This window comes from Malaclemys terrapin, chromosome 13, assembly GCF_027887155.1.
Source record: "Malaclemys terrapin pileata isolate rMalTer1 chromosome 13, rMalTer1.hap1, whole genome shotgun sequence".
NCBI classification, from domain to species: Eukaryota; Metazoa; Chordata; order Testudines; family Emydidae; genus Malaclemys; species Malaclemys terrapin.
Genome location: NC_071517.1, coordinates 18,961,810 through 18,977,048, shown reverse-complemented (window position 1 = coordinate 18,977,048; position 15,239 = coordinate 18,961,810). Strand labels below are relative to the sequence as shown.

Below are 15,239 nucleotides of genomic sequence, written 5' to 3'. Positions count from 1 at the left end.
GGCAGGTCCTGAGCAATACCAACCTCTTCACCTAAAATCGGAGTCTGTTTTGTTTTATTTTTCCTCTTGGGCAGCTTGTGCCCATGCAGCTTCCCTTCAGATAACCAGGGCCGGCTCCAGGCACCAGCTTAACAAGCAGGTGCTTGGGGCGACCAAGGGAGAGGGGCGGCATGTGCGGCAATTCACGGGCGGCAGGTCCCTCACTCCCTCTAGGAACTGCCGCCGCCGATCGCGACTTTTTTTTTTTTTTTTTTTTCCAATTGCTGCTGCCGATCGTGATTGCGTTTTTTTGTTTGTTTGTTTTTTTTTGCTTAGGGCGGCAGAAATGCTGTAGCTGGCCCTGCAGATAACTACTTTTAAATAACCATTTATCAAAGGGGGGAAAAGGGTTTGTGTGTGTGGGGAGAAAGCTGAATTGCTGAGGCAGAGGACAAATATTTATTTGTTGACATCTGTTTGCAGACAGTGTTCAAAGCACGGGTCAGATGTCCCTTTTGTCACTGCTTTAAAGGGAGGAGTGAGTTCCTTTTGTCATCAGTGTTGCTGAGCACCTGCAAATCCCAGTTCAATGTTGTCTCCCAAATAGGAGGATGATAGACAAAGAAACCACTAACAAGGCTTGGGGATGTGACAATGTCTAAATTTGTGCTTCATTCTTTTAAGGGAAGTCCAGAATCTTTCTAGCAGGAATTCTGTGCAATGGCATAAGGGAAATTGTTCTATTACAATCACTCTTAAAAGGTGGGTGGAAATTGTTAGCAGTCGTTCTGCCATCTCTGTACAAGCTTTAGCAAGGCTTTCATGCTGGGCGTGTTGAGCTGAAGTGAGGTGTGGCGTATCTGGATCAGAGCGCTGAGATTTGTTTGGGTGTAGTGTTGCCATAGTCTTCCTCCAAGCTAACTTCCCAAGTGTAGAAAATGGCACTGAAAGGCCAATAAGCACCTAATGTTCTCAGATGGCTTTATGCGAAAATAGCTGTGATTCAGCTTCTTTTCAGGACAGCAATTGAACAAAAAGAAGCCCTGTGTATATGTATAATTGAGCCCTTATACACCTCTGGCATTCAGTCTCTTTTCCCTCTCTAAGGCAGTGCTGCGGGCTATTCATTCCCTTCCCTGCTTCTTTTCAGTCTCCTCCATCTGCCTTTCCAGGCTTCATATTGCAGCCATTATCTTCCCAGCTATGGATATCTTTCATTTTTTTGGGAGCCCATCCGCTGCCTTTTCATTAGCGGGACTGATGGTTTTGGATCCCCTGCATTGCTGCAAGCCCATGCTGCTTCAGGAAGCAAGAGGAAAATTGATATTTTGAATGACGGCTCAAGGTAAATTGAAGTTGGGAAGCTAAGGAGTTTTTTAAATTAAACCTACTTATTCAACTACGTGTCCTGCGATTCCTGGTTATAAAATTTCCTGGTCTTGTCTATAAAAAAGCTTACAACCATTACAGAGCTTCTGTAGCAACTCCACAGTTATGGCTGTAACTTAGATTGTTGCACAGAAGTTGAGGTCTTCAATAAGACTATTACACTGAGGTTTGAGTAAAGCTCATTGCAGGAGCTCTCTTTGGCTGACTTTTGATGTAGGATGACTTGTCTACATTAGTCCTTTAAATGCTTTTGGGGGGCTACAAGGGTGGAGGGGTCTGCGCACTCCAGGCCGTGTCCATTTTAATAGCTTGATATAATGTATGCACTTTAAGAGACTGACGAAAACACATGGATGGATGGGGGAAGAGGGGTATTTCCTCATTGTGGGGGCTGAAGCAGAATCCATTGGGATTCCCCTATTTTAACCCCGAGCATTCAAAGACTCCTGGTTGCAGCAATGCTTTCTGGCTAAGAGGCTGCATGTGGCTATTAGCAATGTCCTTGCCAAGCACGGTCCCGGAGGAATGGTGAGTGAGTGATGCAAAACCTTGCCGTGAGGCTGGAGCAGCCTGCAGCTGCATTGTTAGCTTAGACTGGTCAGCAGTCTTGTGTATCCATATCCTGTGCTGCCACTAGATAGCCCAGTCATCTAGCTATGGCATCTTTTTACTTCAAATCACATGTAATGATAAAAATGTGGACTCTTGCCTAATGAAGAAGGGCCATCAGAGCACTAGAACACATCCTGCTGGAAAGATGGAGTTTGCATTGTGTATGGACAGATCACCTAGTGGTATGACCGTAGAAGCATAGAATGTTAGGGTTGGAAGGGATCTCAGGAGGTCATCTAGTCCAACCCCCTGCTCAAAGCAGGACCAATCCCCAGACAGATTTTTACCCCAGTTCCCTAAATGGCCCCCTCAAGGATTGAACTCACAACCCTGGGTTTAGCAGGCCAATGCTCAAACCACTGAGCTATCCCTCCCCCGAAAACCATCATTGCCTGTGACCTATCCAAACAACTTGAGTGGTCACAGGTCCTGTCAAACAGGTAGCAAAGAGACCATGTATGTATCTCTTTGAGAAGGGCAGGATTCCATGTACACATCAAAGGATGTCCTCTCATTTAACTATCTCTTGCCAGTTGGACCCCTGCCTACACTGAAAATTACATTAGTTGAGTCAGTTTTTAAATCAGGTTCAGCTAAATGTATTCTGATTTAAAAGTAAATCTTGATTTTAAAATTGCCAATGGAGAATCCACAATGATCCTTGATAAGTTGTTCCAATGATAAATTATCCTCACTGTTAAAAAATTTAAATCTTATTTCCGGTTCGATTTTTGTCTAGCTTTAGCTCCCAGCCATTGGATAGTGTAATATCTTTCTCTGCTAGACTGAAGAGTCCATTATCAAATATTTTATTTCCCATATACATATAGACTGTTCAAGTAATCCTTTAAACTTCTCTTTACGCTTAAATAGATCAAGCTCTTTGAGCCTAGTATTATGAGGCATGTTTTTTAATCCTTTAATCATTCTTGTGACTCTTTGCTGAACCCTCTCCAATTTATTAACATCCTTCTTGAATTGTGGGCACCAGAGCGGGACACATTATTCCAGCACTGGTTACACCAGTATCAAATATAGAGGTAAAATAACCTCTCTACTGCTACTCGAGATTTCCTGGTTTATGAATCCTATGATTACATTAGCCCTCTTGGCCACAGCATCACACTGGTAACTTATGTTCAGCTGATTATCCACCATGACTTGCAAATCTTTTTCAGTCACTGCTTCCCAGGATAGAGTCCCCCATCTAGTAAGTATGTCCTACATTCTTCGTTCTTAGACGTGTACATTTATATTTAGTCATATTAAAATGCACATTGTTTACTTGCGCCTGTTTTACCAAGCGACCTAGATCATGCTGCATCAGTGACTTGTCCTCTTCAGTATTTACCACTCCCCCAATTTTTATGTCATCTGCAACCATTATCAGTGATGAATTTGTTTTCTTCCAGGTCATTGATAAAAATACTAAATATTGTAGGGCCAAGAACCGATCCCTGCCAGGACCCCACTAGAAACATAGCCATTAAATGGTGATTCCTTGCTTATAATTACATTTTGAGATTTATCAGTTAGTCAGCTTTTAATCCATTTAATGTGTGCCATGTTAATTTTATATCATTCTATTTTTTAATCAAAACGTCATGTGGTTCCAAGTCAGGTACCTTTTAGAAGTCTCAATAAATGACGTCATCATTAATATTTATCAACCAAACTTGTAGTCTCAAACAAAAAAATAGATCCTGTCAAACTAACTTGATACTATTTTCTATAAACCCATGTTGAATGGCATTAATTATGTTACTCTTTTTTAATTCTTTATTCATCGAGTACCATGTCAGCCGCCCCATTACCTTGTCTGGGATGCACGTCAGACTGACAGGCCTGTAATTATCTGGGTCATCCCATTTACCCTTTTAAAATATTGACACAACATTGGCTTTCTTTCAGTCTTCTCAAACTTTCCCGGTGCTCCAAGACTTCTTGAAAATCAACATTAATGGTCCGGTGAGCGCCTCAGCTACCTCTTTTAAAACTCTTGGATGCAAGTTATCTGGACCTGCTGATTTAAAAATGTCTAACTTTAGAAGCTTCTGTTTAACATTTTCCTGAGATACTAGTGGAATGGCAACAGTTGATGAGACTGCATCATCTGTTTTGAGTTTCTGATGGCTTGACTCAGACTGAGGAAATAGATTGAATTTTCAGGATTGGGGAGAAAAATTGTAGTTACCTTCTAGGTCTTTATTTTTAATAACTAAAATGTTAGAAATGCAATAGTTACCATTGGCTGTAGTAGGATTTAGCTTTTTGGCTTCACATCAAGAACTGCTGTCTTAAACAGTCTTTCTCTTTTTAATTTTACAATATTATCAATGTGAGTAAGGCGCAGAAGATGCTTCTGGGAAATAAAATTTGCTGTTGTTTTCGGGGGAGGGAAAAGAAAAGGTTTAACTGAAGAAAAGGTATGGAGAGGATAGATACCAATGCTTCTTTGTCTAGGTACTTATGGCTCATATCACTGATATCTGAGTGCCTCACAAACATTAATGAATTCATATTCTCAATGCCACTGTGAGTAAGAGGAGGTATCTCTGTTTTTCAAATGAGGGTTTGAGGCATAGAGAAACTGACTTACCCAAGATCGTGCAAGAAGTCTGTGCCAAGACCAGGTTTGAACTTGAATCTCTGGAGTCCCAATCCAGTGCCTTCTCTTTCATTTAGATACCAACATTGATAGGAGCCTTAGAAAGACCTGCAAGAGAATCGCTGTTAACAGTGGTGAGCTGGAGCCGGTTCGCACTGGTTCGCAAGAACCAGTTGTTAAATTTAGAAGCCGATGTAGAACCGGTTGTGAAAGGGGCAGGTGGGCAAACTCTGGTCCACGGGCCACATCCGGCCCATGGGACTGTCCTGTCCGGCCCGCCTGAGCTCCCAGCTGGGGAGGCTCCATTGGCCCCTCCCCCGTTTTCCCCCCCTCTCGCAGAGCCCCAGTGTGCTGCGCCGCCAGCGCTCTGGGCAGCTCTGCAGCTCCTGCCGCTTTGAGCGGCATGGTAAGGGGATGGGGCTGTGAGCTCCAGCGGGCCGCGGCATCCTTACACGCTGCCCTGAGCAGCATGGTAAGGGGGCCAGGCTGGGGCTGGGATGAGGTGTTGGATAAGGGGTAGGGAGTGGTTGGAGGGGGTGAAGGTTCTGGGGGGGCGGTCAGGGGATGGGGAACGGGGGGGTTGGGTAGGTGTGAGTTCAGGGGGTCTGTCAGGGTGGTGGTGGATGGGGTCAGGGGACAGGGAGCAGGGCGAGTTGGGTAGGGGTTGGGATCCTGGGGGGCAGTTAGGGTGGGGGCGGTCTCGGGAGCGGGTGGTAAGGGGACAAGGAGCCGGGGGGGAGGGGGTTGATGATTCCCTTGGTCCAGGCACTATAGAAGGTAGCCATAAGTTTGCCCTCCAAGGATCCCCTTGCAAGCCCTAGTGTAGTGGGAGCGCTGCAGTCATTTGGGGCAGGACTATGGCTCATGGGACAGCTCAGGAAGGCTGTCATAACCTAGACATCCAATGAAGTGGGCTATAGCCCACGAAAGCTTATGCTCAAATAAATATGTTAGTCTCTAAGGTGCCACAAGTACTCCTGTTCTTTTTACGGATACAGACTAACATGGCTGCTACTCTGAAACCATAACCTAGACAGGCCCCCAGGCCTGTCTAAGGGCTTTTCTTCACTACCCGCATGGATCGGCAGGTAGAAATCAATCTCTCGTGGATCGAATTATCGTGTCTCGTCGGGACGCGACGATCCCCGAATTGACGCGCGTACTCCACCAGCCCAGGTAGGAGTAAGCGCCGTCAACGGGGGAGCCGCGGTGGTCGATTTGCCGCCGTCCTCACAGCGGGGTAAGTCGGATCGGATCCGACGAATTTAGCTACGCTATTCACGTAGCTGAATTTGCGTATCTTAAATCGATCCCCACCCTAGTGTAGACCTAGCCTAAGTTGCCCGGAGGACAGCCCAGGATTGGAAGCATGCAAAGAAGGCTAAAAGCCAACTTAGTCCCCTCTTTCCCTATGGGCAGCAAATTCTGTGCTGTCTCTCTTAGACACTCTTAGAGAGACAGCACAGAATTTCATCCAGAGTAAATATAAAGAGCTCTGAGATCCCCTGCTGAAAACAGCTTCTCTATGAAAATGCAAAGCGGTTTTTTGTGTGCGTGATTTCCTTGATGCCCTGGTATGTGTCATTCTTTTGTCATTCTAAGTTTAGTTATGTGTATAAGGGGGTCTCAGGAGGGGGTGGTCAGGGGACCAGGGCCGGCTTTAGGAAGTGCGGGGCCCGATTCGAACAGTTTCGACGGGGCCCCGGCAGGAATGACTAAAAAAAAAAACCACATAAAAAAACTCGTGGGGCTTGTACTCACCGGGCGGTGCTCTTAGTCTTCAGCGGTGGGTCCTTCACTCACTCCGGGTCTTCGGCGGCACTGAAGGACCTGCTCCGAAGTGCTGCCGAAGACCCGGAGCGCCACCGGGTGAGTAAAAATTAAAAAGGAGCCTCTAGCCAGGGAAGGGATTCTCGGCCACTTCTTTCTCCCCTCCCCCCCCCCGGCGGCCCTGCCACTGGGCGCGGGGCCCTCTTAGGCGTGGGGCCCGATTCGGGGGAATTGGTGGAATTGGCCTAAAGTCGGCCCTGCAGGGGACAAGGAGCGGGGGTGGGGTTGATGGGTTGGGAGTTCTGAGGGGGACAGGTGGGGGTCAGATGTGGGGGACAGGCTGTTTTGGGAGGCACAGCCTTCCCTACCCGGCCAGCCCCCGATACAATTTTGCAACCCCGATGATGTGGCCCTCGGGCCAAAAAGTTTGCCCACCCCGGTCTAGTTTATTATTTTATTAACAGGGTTGCCCTTGCCTCATTTGGTATGTTGATATGCGCATGTGAGTCAAATGTCATCACTGCCAAAGTTCATCCTGTTGTGTGAGAGAGAGAGAGAGAGAGAGACATCTTGTTTCTTGTGTTAATTAATCGAAGTCCCACTTGCCTCGTTCTGTGCACTTGCTCAACTGTTTTCAATACATTTCAACACGACCAGTCATAGTCGGTCTGTTTGTTTCTAGGAAATTGTGTGTGATATTTTGGTGTGTAATACTAACTGGACTGTTATTCGAAGATTAAAGTTTTCTATTCAATATTATTTACCCTTCATAATGAAATGCCAGAAAAGCATTAGTGATTGGGTTTCCAATAAAATGACAAAATCATTAGTCAGTAGTTCTAGTAGTGAAAATAATTATTTAAATACTGAAAACGCTGATGACAATAATTTTGGTAATGAAAATATCTTAAATGTTGAATCATCTGAAAATGTGTCCACACTGGAAGAGGATTTACATGATTGTGAAAATTTAGTACCCGATTGTTGGACTTCCGAGCAGGCACAATATTTTTTAAAGAAATATAATGGCTGCATAATTGAAGGCAAAAAACTTGGCTGTTCCCACTGTGCAAAGATGTCACATTTGGGGGTCCTTGGAGGAAAATCTTTACACACTTCTTCGGAATGGCAAAAGTGTACTATTAAAGCATCTGGAACTGATTAAAAAAAAGTTCAGCAAGCTTCATTAAGAAAAAAAATGAAGGAACATTTCGAATCAAGCTCTCATTTGAGAGTTATAAATATTTTAAATGAATCTAAAAAAGAACCTCTCACTACAGTGATTGATAAACTTACTGAAAAAAATATTGCAATAACCAGCAAAAATTTAAACATGGTTTACAGCTTAGTAAAAAGAAACTGACCAATGTCAGCGGATGAAGTAGAGCTACAAATTAAAAATGAAACTGATTTAGGGAACCGCCTGCATTCTCTATTTTCGGCCATCAGAATCGTAGAACATATTGCTGAATTAATAAGAAAACAAATTTTTAGTAAAATCATCGAAAACAATTCAAAGATTTGTATTATTGATGAAGCTTCTACAATTTCAAGTAAAACTGTGCTTGTAATTCTTATAAAATGTGAATTACAAGATTCTTCACCAACAATTTTTCTCGATTTAGTGGAATTAGAATCAACAAAAGCAGAAAATATTTATAATGCTTTGAGAAATACGTTAACTGATACAGGATTTGACACAGAATATTTAAAGAAAAAATTAATCGGATTTTGTTCTGGTGGCGCGAGCACCAGGCTTGAACAGAAATCTGGGGTTGCTCCAAGATTGATTCAAGATTTTCCAAACATTATAATTTGGCATTGTTTGAATAATTGGCTACAACTGGCTTTTAGATGATGCTGTAAATGATATCAATGAAATAAGCCATTTCAAGATTTTTTTGGACAAGATTTATGCAATTTTTCATCAGTCAAATAAAAGTCAGTTTGAAGTTAAACAAGTTTCTGAAGAACTATATATTGAAATCATCAAAATAGGCCGTGTTTTTGGTCCACGATGGGCTTCTTGTAGCCTTACAGCTGTCAAAGCGGTCTGGAGAGCTTATCCAGCTCTTTATATTTACTTTTCCAAAAATAATAAATTTTCTGGCATGGAAAAAAGATTGAAAAACAAAGAATTTTTAAAAGACTTGGCATTAATGATTGACATTTTGGATGAACTTGCATTATTATCAAATGCACTGCAAGCGAGACAATTGAGTTTAACAAAGGCAGATAAGCTAATCAAACGAACGATTTTTTCATACAATTAAGATAGTTTTGGTGTACACGAAAATAAAATTAGTGAAATGATAGAAAGTGATGCTTTCAAGTGCATAGAGTTTGAAGATAATGTAAGGTTTAAATCACTGCCACGAGACAAAGTAATAGAGTGTATTATTGAAAAAATGAAGGCAAGATTATTAAACGAAAATCACATTAAATATAAAGATAATTTAGGTCATTCTCGTAATACACCTAAAATAGTTGAATTATTCAATGTTATGGATCCCACTTCATGGAATATTGAAGAAGTCAAGTTACCTTGGAAATCAGGAGAAGAAAAAGTGCATGAATTAAATAAATTCATAAAACTTGTAGTCGATTTAAATGATTTTCGTGACTGTGTAGAGAATAACATTCAATCAAAAAATCTTCCTGATCCAGAAACAATAAGGAAAGCAAAGCAAATTATGAACACAATTGCAATTAGTTCTGCAGAAGCAGAAAGAGCTTTTTCGTTGATGAATATTATTTGTAGTGATAAAAGGGCGAATTTAACAATTAAACATATTTCAAGCTTTATGACCATCAATTTGTTGGGAAAAACCCAAAGTTCCTGAAACCCAATACCATATGTTAAATCATGGATGAAAAGTCATCGATCTGCATTAGATACCAGAGTTCGTGTATCCAACATCAAAGATTATGGAGAAGATCAAGAAGCCATTTGGAAATTACTACCTAATTAGTAATAAATAATGTACTTAAATATTTTTAGAATGTTGTTTGTTGTTGCACTGTATACTTCAACATGAATATATTACACTTTTCATTTTTAATATCTTAAGTAGTTCACATGTAATATTTTAAAATACAAGAATAATAGGCATTTCATTCTTAAATATTATCGTTTGCTTACTCATACATCTCCTCTTTATATTTTCTTCTTTTCAAGTGTATTTTAAATTTGTGTAATAAAGCAATACTTTGTTTCTATTGTAATAAACATGTAAAAATGTTTTTTTTATTATTATTATTAAGTATGACTCTCAATGCATTGCCGTCACTTATGGAGAAAGATACAAAAAATATATACTTTGGCACATCCCTTAAATCAGAACTTTTTCTAGGGAACTGGTTGTTAAGATTTTGGCAGCTCATCACTGGCTGTTAACATTGTATATATGACTGTTGGGGAACAAATAATTCTATTTGAAGAGTGAGGGAAACAGCATTCAATTAGGGTAGTTTGTTAGAAAGATGATTTAAAATAATGGCATAAGCTTTTCCATGCTTATCAATTTGTTTTTTTCCACCCTTTTACTTCTGTCTCCTTTCCCAGGCTTCAATCTTGGATTTGCATTCTGGAGCTCTTTCAGTGGGGAAGCATTTTGTTAATCTGTACAGGTAAAGTGGGACAATGATTTACTCTCTCTCCTTTAGCCTCCTACAGCTTGGGTGTTCTACCTTCTAACAGTGCATAAGGACTCATGTATTAGGGATTTGATAGATTGTCAGTAGTTTCTTGGATCCTGTAAAAGCCTGTGTGGCACTAAATCTGACATAATTGTTATTGAACTGGGCTCTTAGGAAGCTATTAGTAATTTCAGTTGTAAGATTTACCTTTGTGTAATACTGGATAACAAATTACTTTTGTGCAGTTCAAAGTCCGTAGCTATATCAATAGTAGAAGAAACACAGGGTTTTGCACCAACCTTTTAAAAGTGGGAAATCCACATTCTTATTTTAAGGGATATTTTCTTTGCCTCGTAAATCCTATCAATATTTATTGAGTTTGTGTCCCTTTTTATTTTAGTAACATCTTAGAACAACACTTTGGGAGCTGTGCATCTCTTTAATCATCAAATTCAAACAGTGGGAAGGTTTGTGGGGCTTTTGTATCAAGTTTAATTTATTGATTATTTGTGGAAAAGGATGAAGCATAGATGGGAGGTGAGAAAATGCAGATTGGTAATGTCAAACAATCGGGTTCATAATCCCTCTTCTTAGACTCTCTCTTGTTTTTGTAGATACTTTGGCGATAAAATTCAAGAAGTCTTTACAGAAGAGGATTTCCAGTTATACCGGTAAAGTCATTCAGTAATTGGAGAATGAACCAAAAATATAACTTCATTTTTTTTCCCCTGAGTTGCCCCTTTGAGATGCTGTTAACAGAATGTTCTCAATCCCACAAGATTTCCTACCTCTCCCTCTCCCATGCTAACACTGAAAAACTCCTGTCCCAGATAGGCCCATCCATCTGATCTACTAATGCAACCAGAAAGGAAGGTGCTCTACCTGAATCCAGAGGCTGGAGAGAGAGCACTAAGGCACATTGATGGAGGTCTAATGCATTTTTAGCTCTAGGCCCTGTTTCGTGAGTGTTTTAGGATATATATTGTAATAAAAACTGAAGGGAGTCCTGTCCTGTTGTATTGTTTGGGACAGTGCTTCAAATGATGATGATGAGAGGGTAGGTCAAGACATTAAAATAGTTAAAGGGGAAAAGGCTCTTGAGTGTTCTGGTTGTCTGGCTAGAAAAGTAACACTCTCTTTTTTACAAGGCCAGAATATGGAATATTGCTGTAATGGAACATGGCTCGTGGTGGTGGTGTTTAATCTTTTATACAGATTGACTCACTGACATGACGTGCACAGCATGTTTTAATAAGTTTCCTGTCTCTGAAGACATGTATAGCCAACATGTAGGAACAAGCCTTATTACTTCTTTGCTGAATGGACATAGTAAATAAATTCTGATTTTCATGGAATTTTGTGTAACTGTAGATCTTGACATGAACTGTAGAGCAGACTTGTTTTGAAAATTTTGTATTCCAAATGTATTTAATTTTACCTTGTAACTCTCAGTATATGGAAGAATATGAGCTCCCTCTAGTGGCTAAAGTATTATTGTTAAGTAGAGCTGGATTAAATTTTTTTTTTTTTTTCAGGTGAAACTTTTTTGCAGAAAAATGCAGATTTGGATCAACTGTAGCACTTTGCAAATTTGTTGTGGGTTCACCAAATTGTTACGTCGAATAAATGAAAAATTGCCCAAAAAACATTTAGTTTTGACATTTTTGAAATGAAACATTTTCAGTTTTTGAATTCACAATGTTTAAAAAATTCATTGTTTTATTTAAAAAAATAAAATCACCTAAAAAAATACTTGAAAAGGAAGTGAAATGTTTTATTTTGGATTGAACAAAACATTGTGTTTGACTCAAGACAAACTTTAAAATATATATATATAATTTCACTGTCTGTATGGGAAAAACATCAATTATTTGTACAGCTCTGTCATTAAATTCCTATGGATGCTGTTCAAAGTTTGTTTTGCCTTGTGAATGAATTGTCTGTTGGAGTTGGATTGGAGTTGTATTACTCTGGTAGTTTTGTCTGGTTTAACTTGACCACTTTAAATGGCTAATCTTTGTCTAACTTGGCCGTTCTAGATACCATCATCTTATAGATGAGCTATACATGTTTTTATACATGAAAACTATTTTAGATTTTATCTAATCCTATCTATGTATATACCCCCCAACCCCTGTCACCATATTAGTAGAATTTAGAAATAACCATAATTCTCTCTTTTTCCTTCCCAGCCTATAGAAATAACCTGATTAATTTATGTGGTTTCTTTTTATGTATTTCCCTATTCCAAACAAACCGGAATTTATAAGAATTGTATAAGTACTTCACATTTCTGCCCCTCCCACTTGGGGATTAAAGCAGTGGCTAGTGATTATGGACTCCTTAGTCGGTATAGAGAATGTTTCAACCTGCCAGAGACAAGTCACAAACAAAAATTATTAAATGCTTTTGTTCCTCTTTAACCATGACTCCAGTAGCATATATCTTTAATGCATTGTTGTATGCCATCTTGAGGAGCATTTATCTTTATTACTTCCATTTACCTGTCCAGGTCTGTTTAAAAATACACTCTGGAGAGCACTAACTAAATAAAATGCACATCTGAGTGTTACTGATGACAACAATAACAAAGAAGAGCAGACATTCTGAGCCAGAAGGCTGATTTCTAAATTAGCTGTGTTAAAATAGCTGCTGCTTCAGAATGAATTATAATTTCTGTGCCCTCATGCTTTATCCTCTAGCTCCCAAGATAGTAATTCTTCTTGTTTGACCCTTTGTCTATATCTTTATCCAGAATGGAGACCTTGGAATATGCATCCTTGGTTTAAAAGCTGCTCCCTGTCTGTGGCATTAGAAGAAAATTACACCATCAAGGCTTGTGTGTTTTAAAAACTTGTCAGAGTGTAGATGTGCAAAGAATTGAGTGAAAGCCAAAGAGTATTTATTACCTTGCCCATTGTCATGTCTTAGCTCCAGCCCTTGTGAGAGTCCAAACAGCAAAGAGATGAAAAATCTTCATGTCAACTCTTTTTATTTCCCTCTTCCAGCATTCAGTTCGATGGGAAGAGGCCTTCTGTACATACTTCTCCATGATGCCAGTGCTGTAGGCTCCAAACTTACGAAGGGGGTTAATTTGAAGTCTTTTTTTCTTAGATTCTAGCCTCGCTATTGGTTTTTCCCATTTCTCTTCCGACAAAGTATTATGCCCCATTGTTCCTCTAATTTAGTACAGAGTAGATTTCACTACCCCCTTTCCTGTAACTGTGCCACAACGCTTTTCTTCCCTAAGTTTGTCCTGTTCGTCCCTAAATTTGTCATATGTATTTCAGCATCATCCATGACTCGTTATGTGAAAGTACACAGAGTTGCTGTTAACAGAATTTATGGGGAGCTTTATACTTTTCTTTCTACTATTGACTTGGTTTCATGCTCATCTGTGCTAGCAAAGCTATTTCCATTGGGAATACATCCTGAGCAATTGCAATGATGAAGTAGGGGCAAGATACAATGATTTTCATTTTGGAAAATTCAAGGATTTGTTTGCATGGACAAGAGTTTTTTAAATAGAGCTGCAATATAGTATGGTTGTAGATAGAAAAGGCTCTCTAGAGTCTCAAAGGATTTTATAGATAACATGAATAGAAACTACCTGGAATGGCAGCAAGGGGAACAGGAGCAAAAGATTTTAGTATGGGTTTGATACATGTTGCAAAGTTTGAAGGCCAGGTTTGAGGCCTGAGAAGTTGATTGTAATGGAAAGATTTTAGGCTAAGCAGAATGATTTTAAAACCAGCGTATAAAGTAGATTGATTAAAGTGATGTGCTAGCTTCTGGATAAATTACTTTAATTTCCTTTGTTTGCGTAATGTATATCCAGAGAAGTGGCATTTGTATGACTGTAGAGAACATATCCATCTGTAAAAGGGGATATCTCAGATTCATGGCACTTGGGTAGACAATTGATTCCAGCACACAAAAAGTTTGGGGGGGAAAGTGAGAGAGTGACTAGAAGATTGTTTTTGTGGGAAGAAGATCAGAATGTTGCTGTCCTGTAACTGCATCTTCACCAACCTGCTGTGGATAGATGATGGAGGCTTCCTGAATGTAGTGTATCTGTAGGGGAGGAGGGGAGACCTGGGGCTGTTTAAAGCACTCAGCAAAACATGCTGCCTGCTCTGCATAGATGTCCTGTCCTAGGATATCAGCCCCATAGATGGATTCTTTTGTCCTCCAGTATTACGTACAAAGTGAGATCTCCATCATATTTACTTCACTTTAATATAATGATGCAGGGCATTCAAATCATATAAAATAAACATGCAGCCTGTTGCCTTTTTTTTTTTCTGGGAGCACAAAGTAGGCTTCTTAGATTTCCCAATATGTAGCATACCTTATTCTGGATTGCAACAGCTTGACAAGCTTAGAAATCCTGACCTATTAATTAAATGTTATAAGGATTCACATCTTTACAGATTTTTGGACTGGTCCCATGTTTATGGGAAGTACATATTAAACACAAACTAAGTTTAAAATTAACGTTTGTGCTCTCACTTATCTCTGAATTTCCTGTTTGTAGGTTTAGGGATGCTTTTGTCCTCATCTAGCACATATCGTAACTTGCAAAGTACATTCTCAGACCCCCTCAAAGTACACATGGGCAGAAGGAGACATAGGGACTTGCTCTTTGAAATATGTTTCCAGAATCTCTCTGCCTTATCAGCTCTCCATCTCATTGTACTTACCACAAGGAAACACATCTTTTGTTCCCCTTAGCCTACCTTTTAATTTTCTCCTGCTGCTGCTCTGTAACTGGGTTACTTGCTGTTTTGTATTATATAATTGTTTCTCTGGGTGTATGTACTGTGTATATATAGTTTCTTTTATTCAGTAGCTCTCAGTAATCTAAAATATATTGGACTACGTTATTGTGAAAGAAAATATATCCGATGAAGATTGTTAATGCAATTTTATTGCTCTGGCAACACACGCTGTTTAAAAACAACACTAGGGAGTGCAAAGTTACAGAGTTGGGCTGTCACTCTGTGTGTCGCCATACAATATCCAGGTATTGGGGTGCTCGAACAATTTTTATTGTGGGTTTGCTGATGATGGAGATCATGTATTTGGTGTTTGTTATTACTACTTCAAGCCAGGGGGTGCGGCAGCACCCCTAGTTCCAGCACCACTGCCAGGTATTTTAGGATTCTTGAAACAGTGCATAATCCACTGTTGTATGTAACCTGTGTGCTGCTGCTGCAGCATATGCATAACCAAAGACCCT

General features: G+C 40.0%; 1 protein-coding gene across 4 annotated transcripts in view; it reads left to right on the top strand.

Moving 5' to 3' along the window:
• OGFOD3 (2-oxoglutarate and iron dependent oxygenase domain containing 3) overlaps nucleotides 1–15,239 on the top strand; it is a 100,675-nt gene that overhangs the window by 25,418 nt on the left and 60,018 nt on the right. For all 4 annotated transcript variants that reach the window (XM_054047148.1, XM_054047146.1, XM_054047144.1 and 1 more), the window contains exons 5-6: nucleotides 9,924–9,988; nucleotides 10,612–10,668. In XM_054047148.1, the coding sequence (XP_053903123.1) occupies nucleotides 9,924–9,988; nucleotides 10,612–10,668 (122 nt within the window). The remainder of the gene's footprint in view (nucleotides 1–9,923; nucleotides 9,989–10,611; nucleotides 10,669–15,239) is intronic.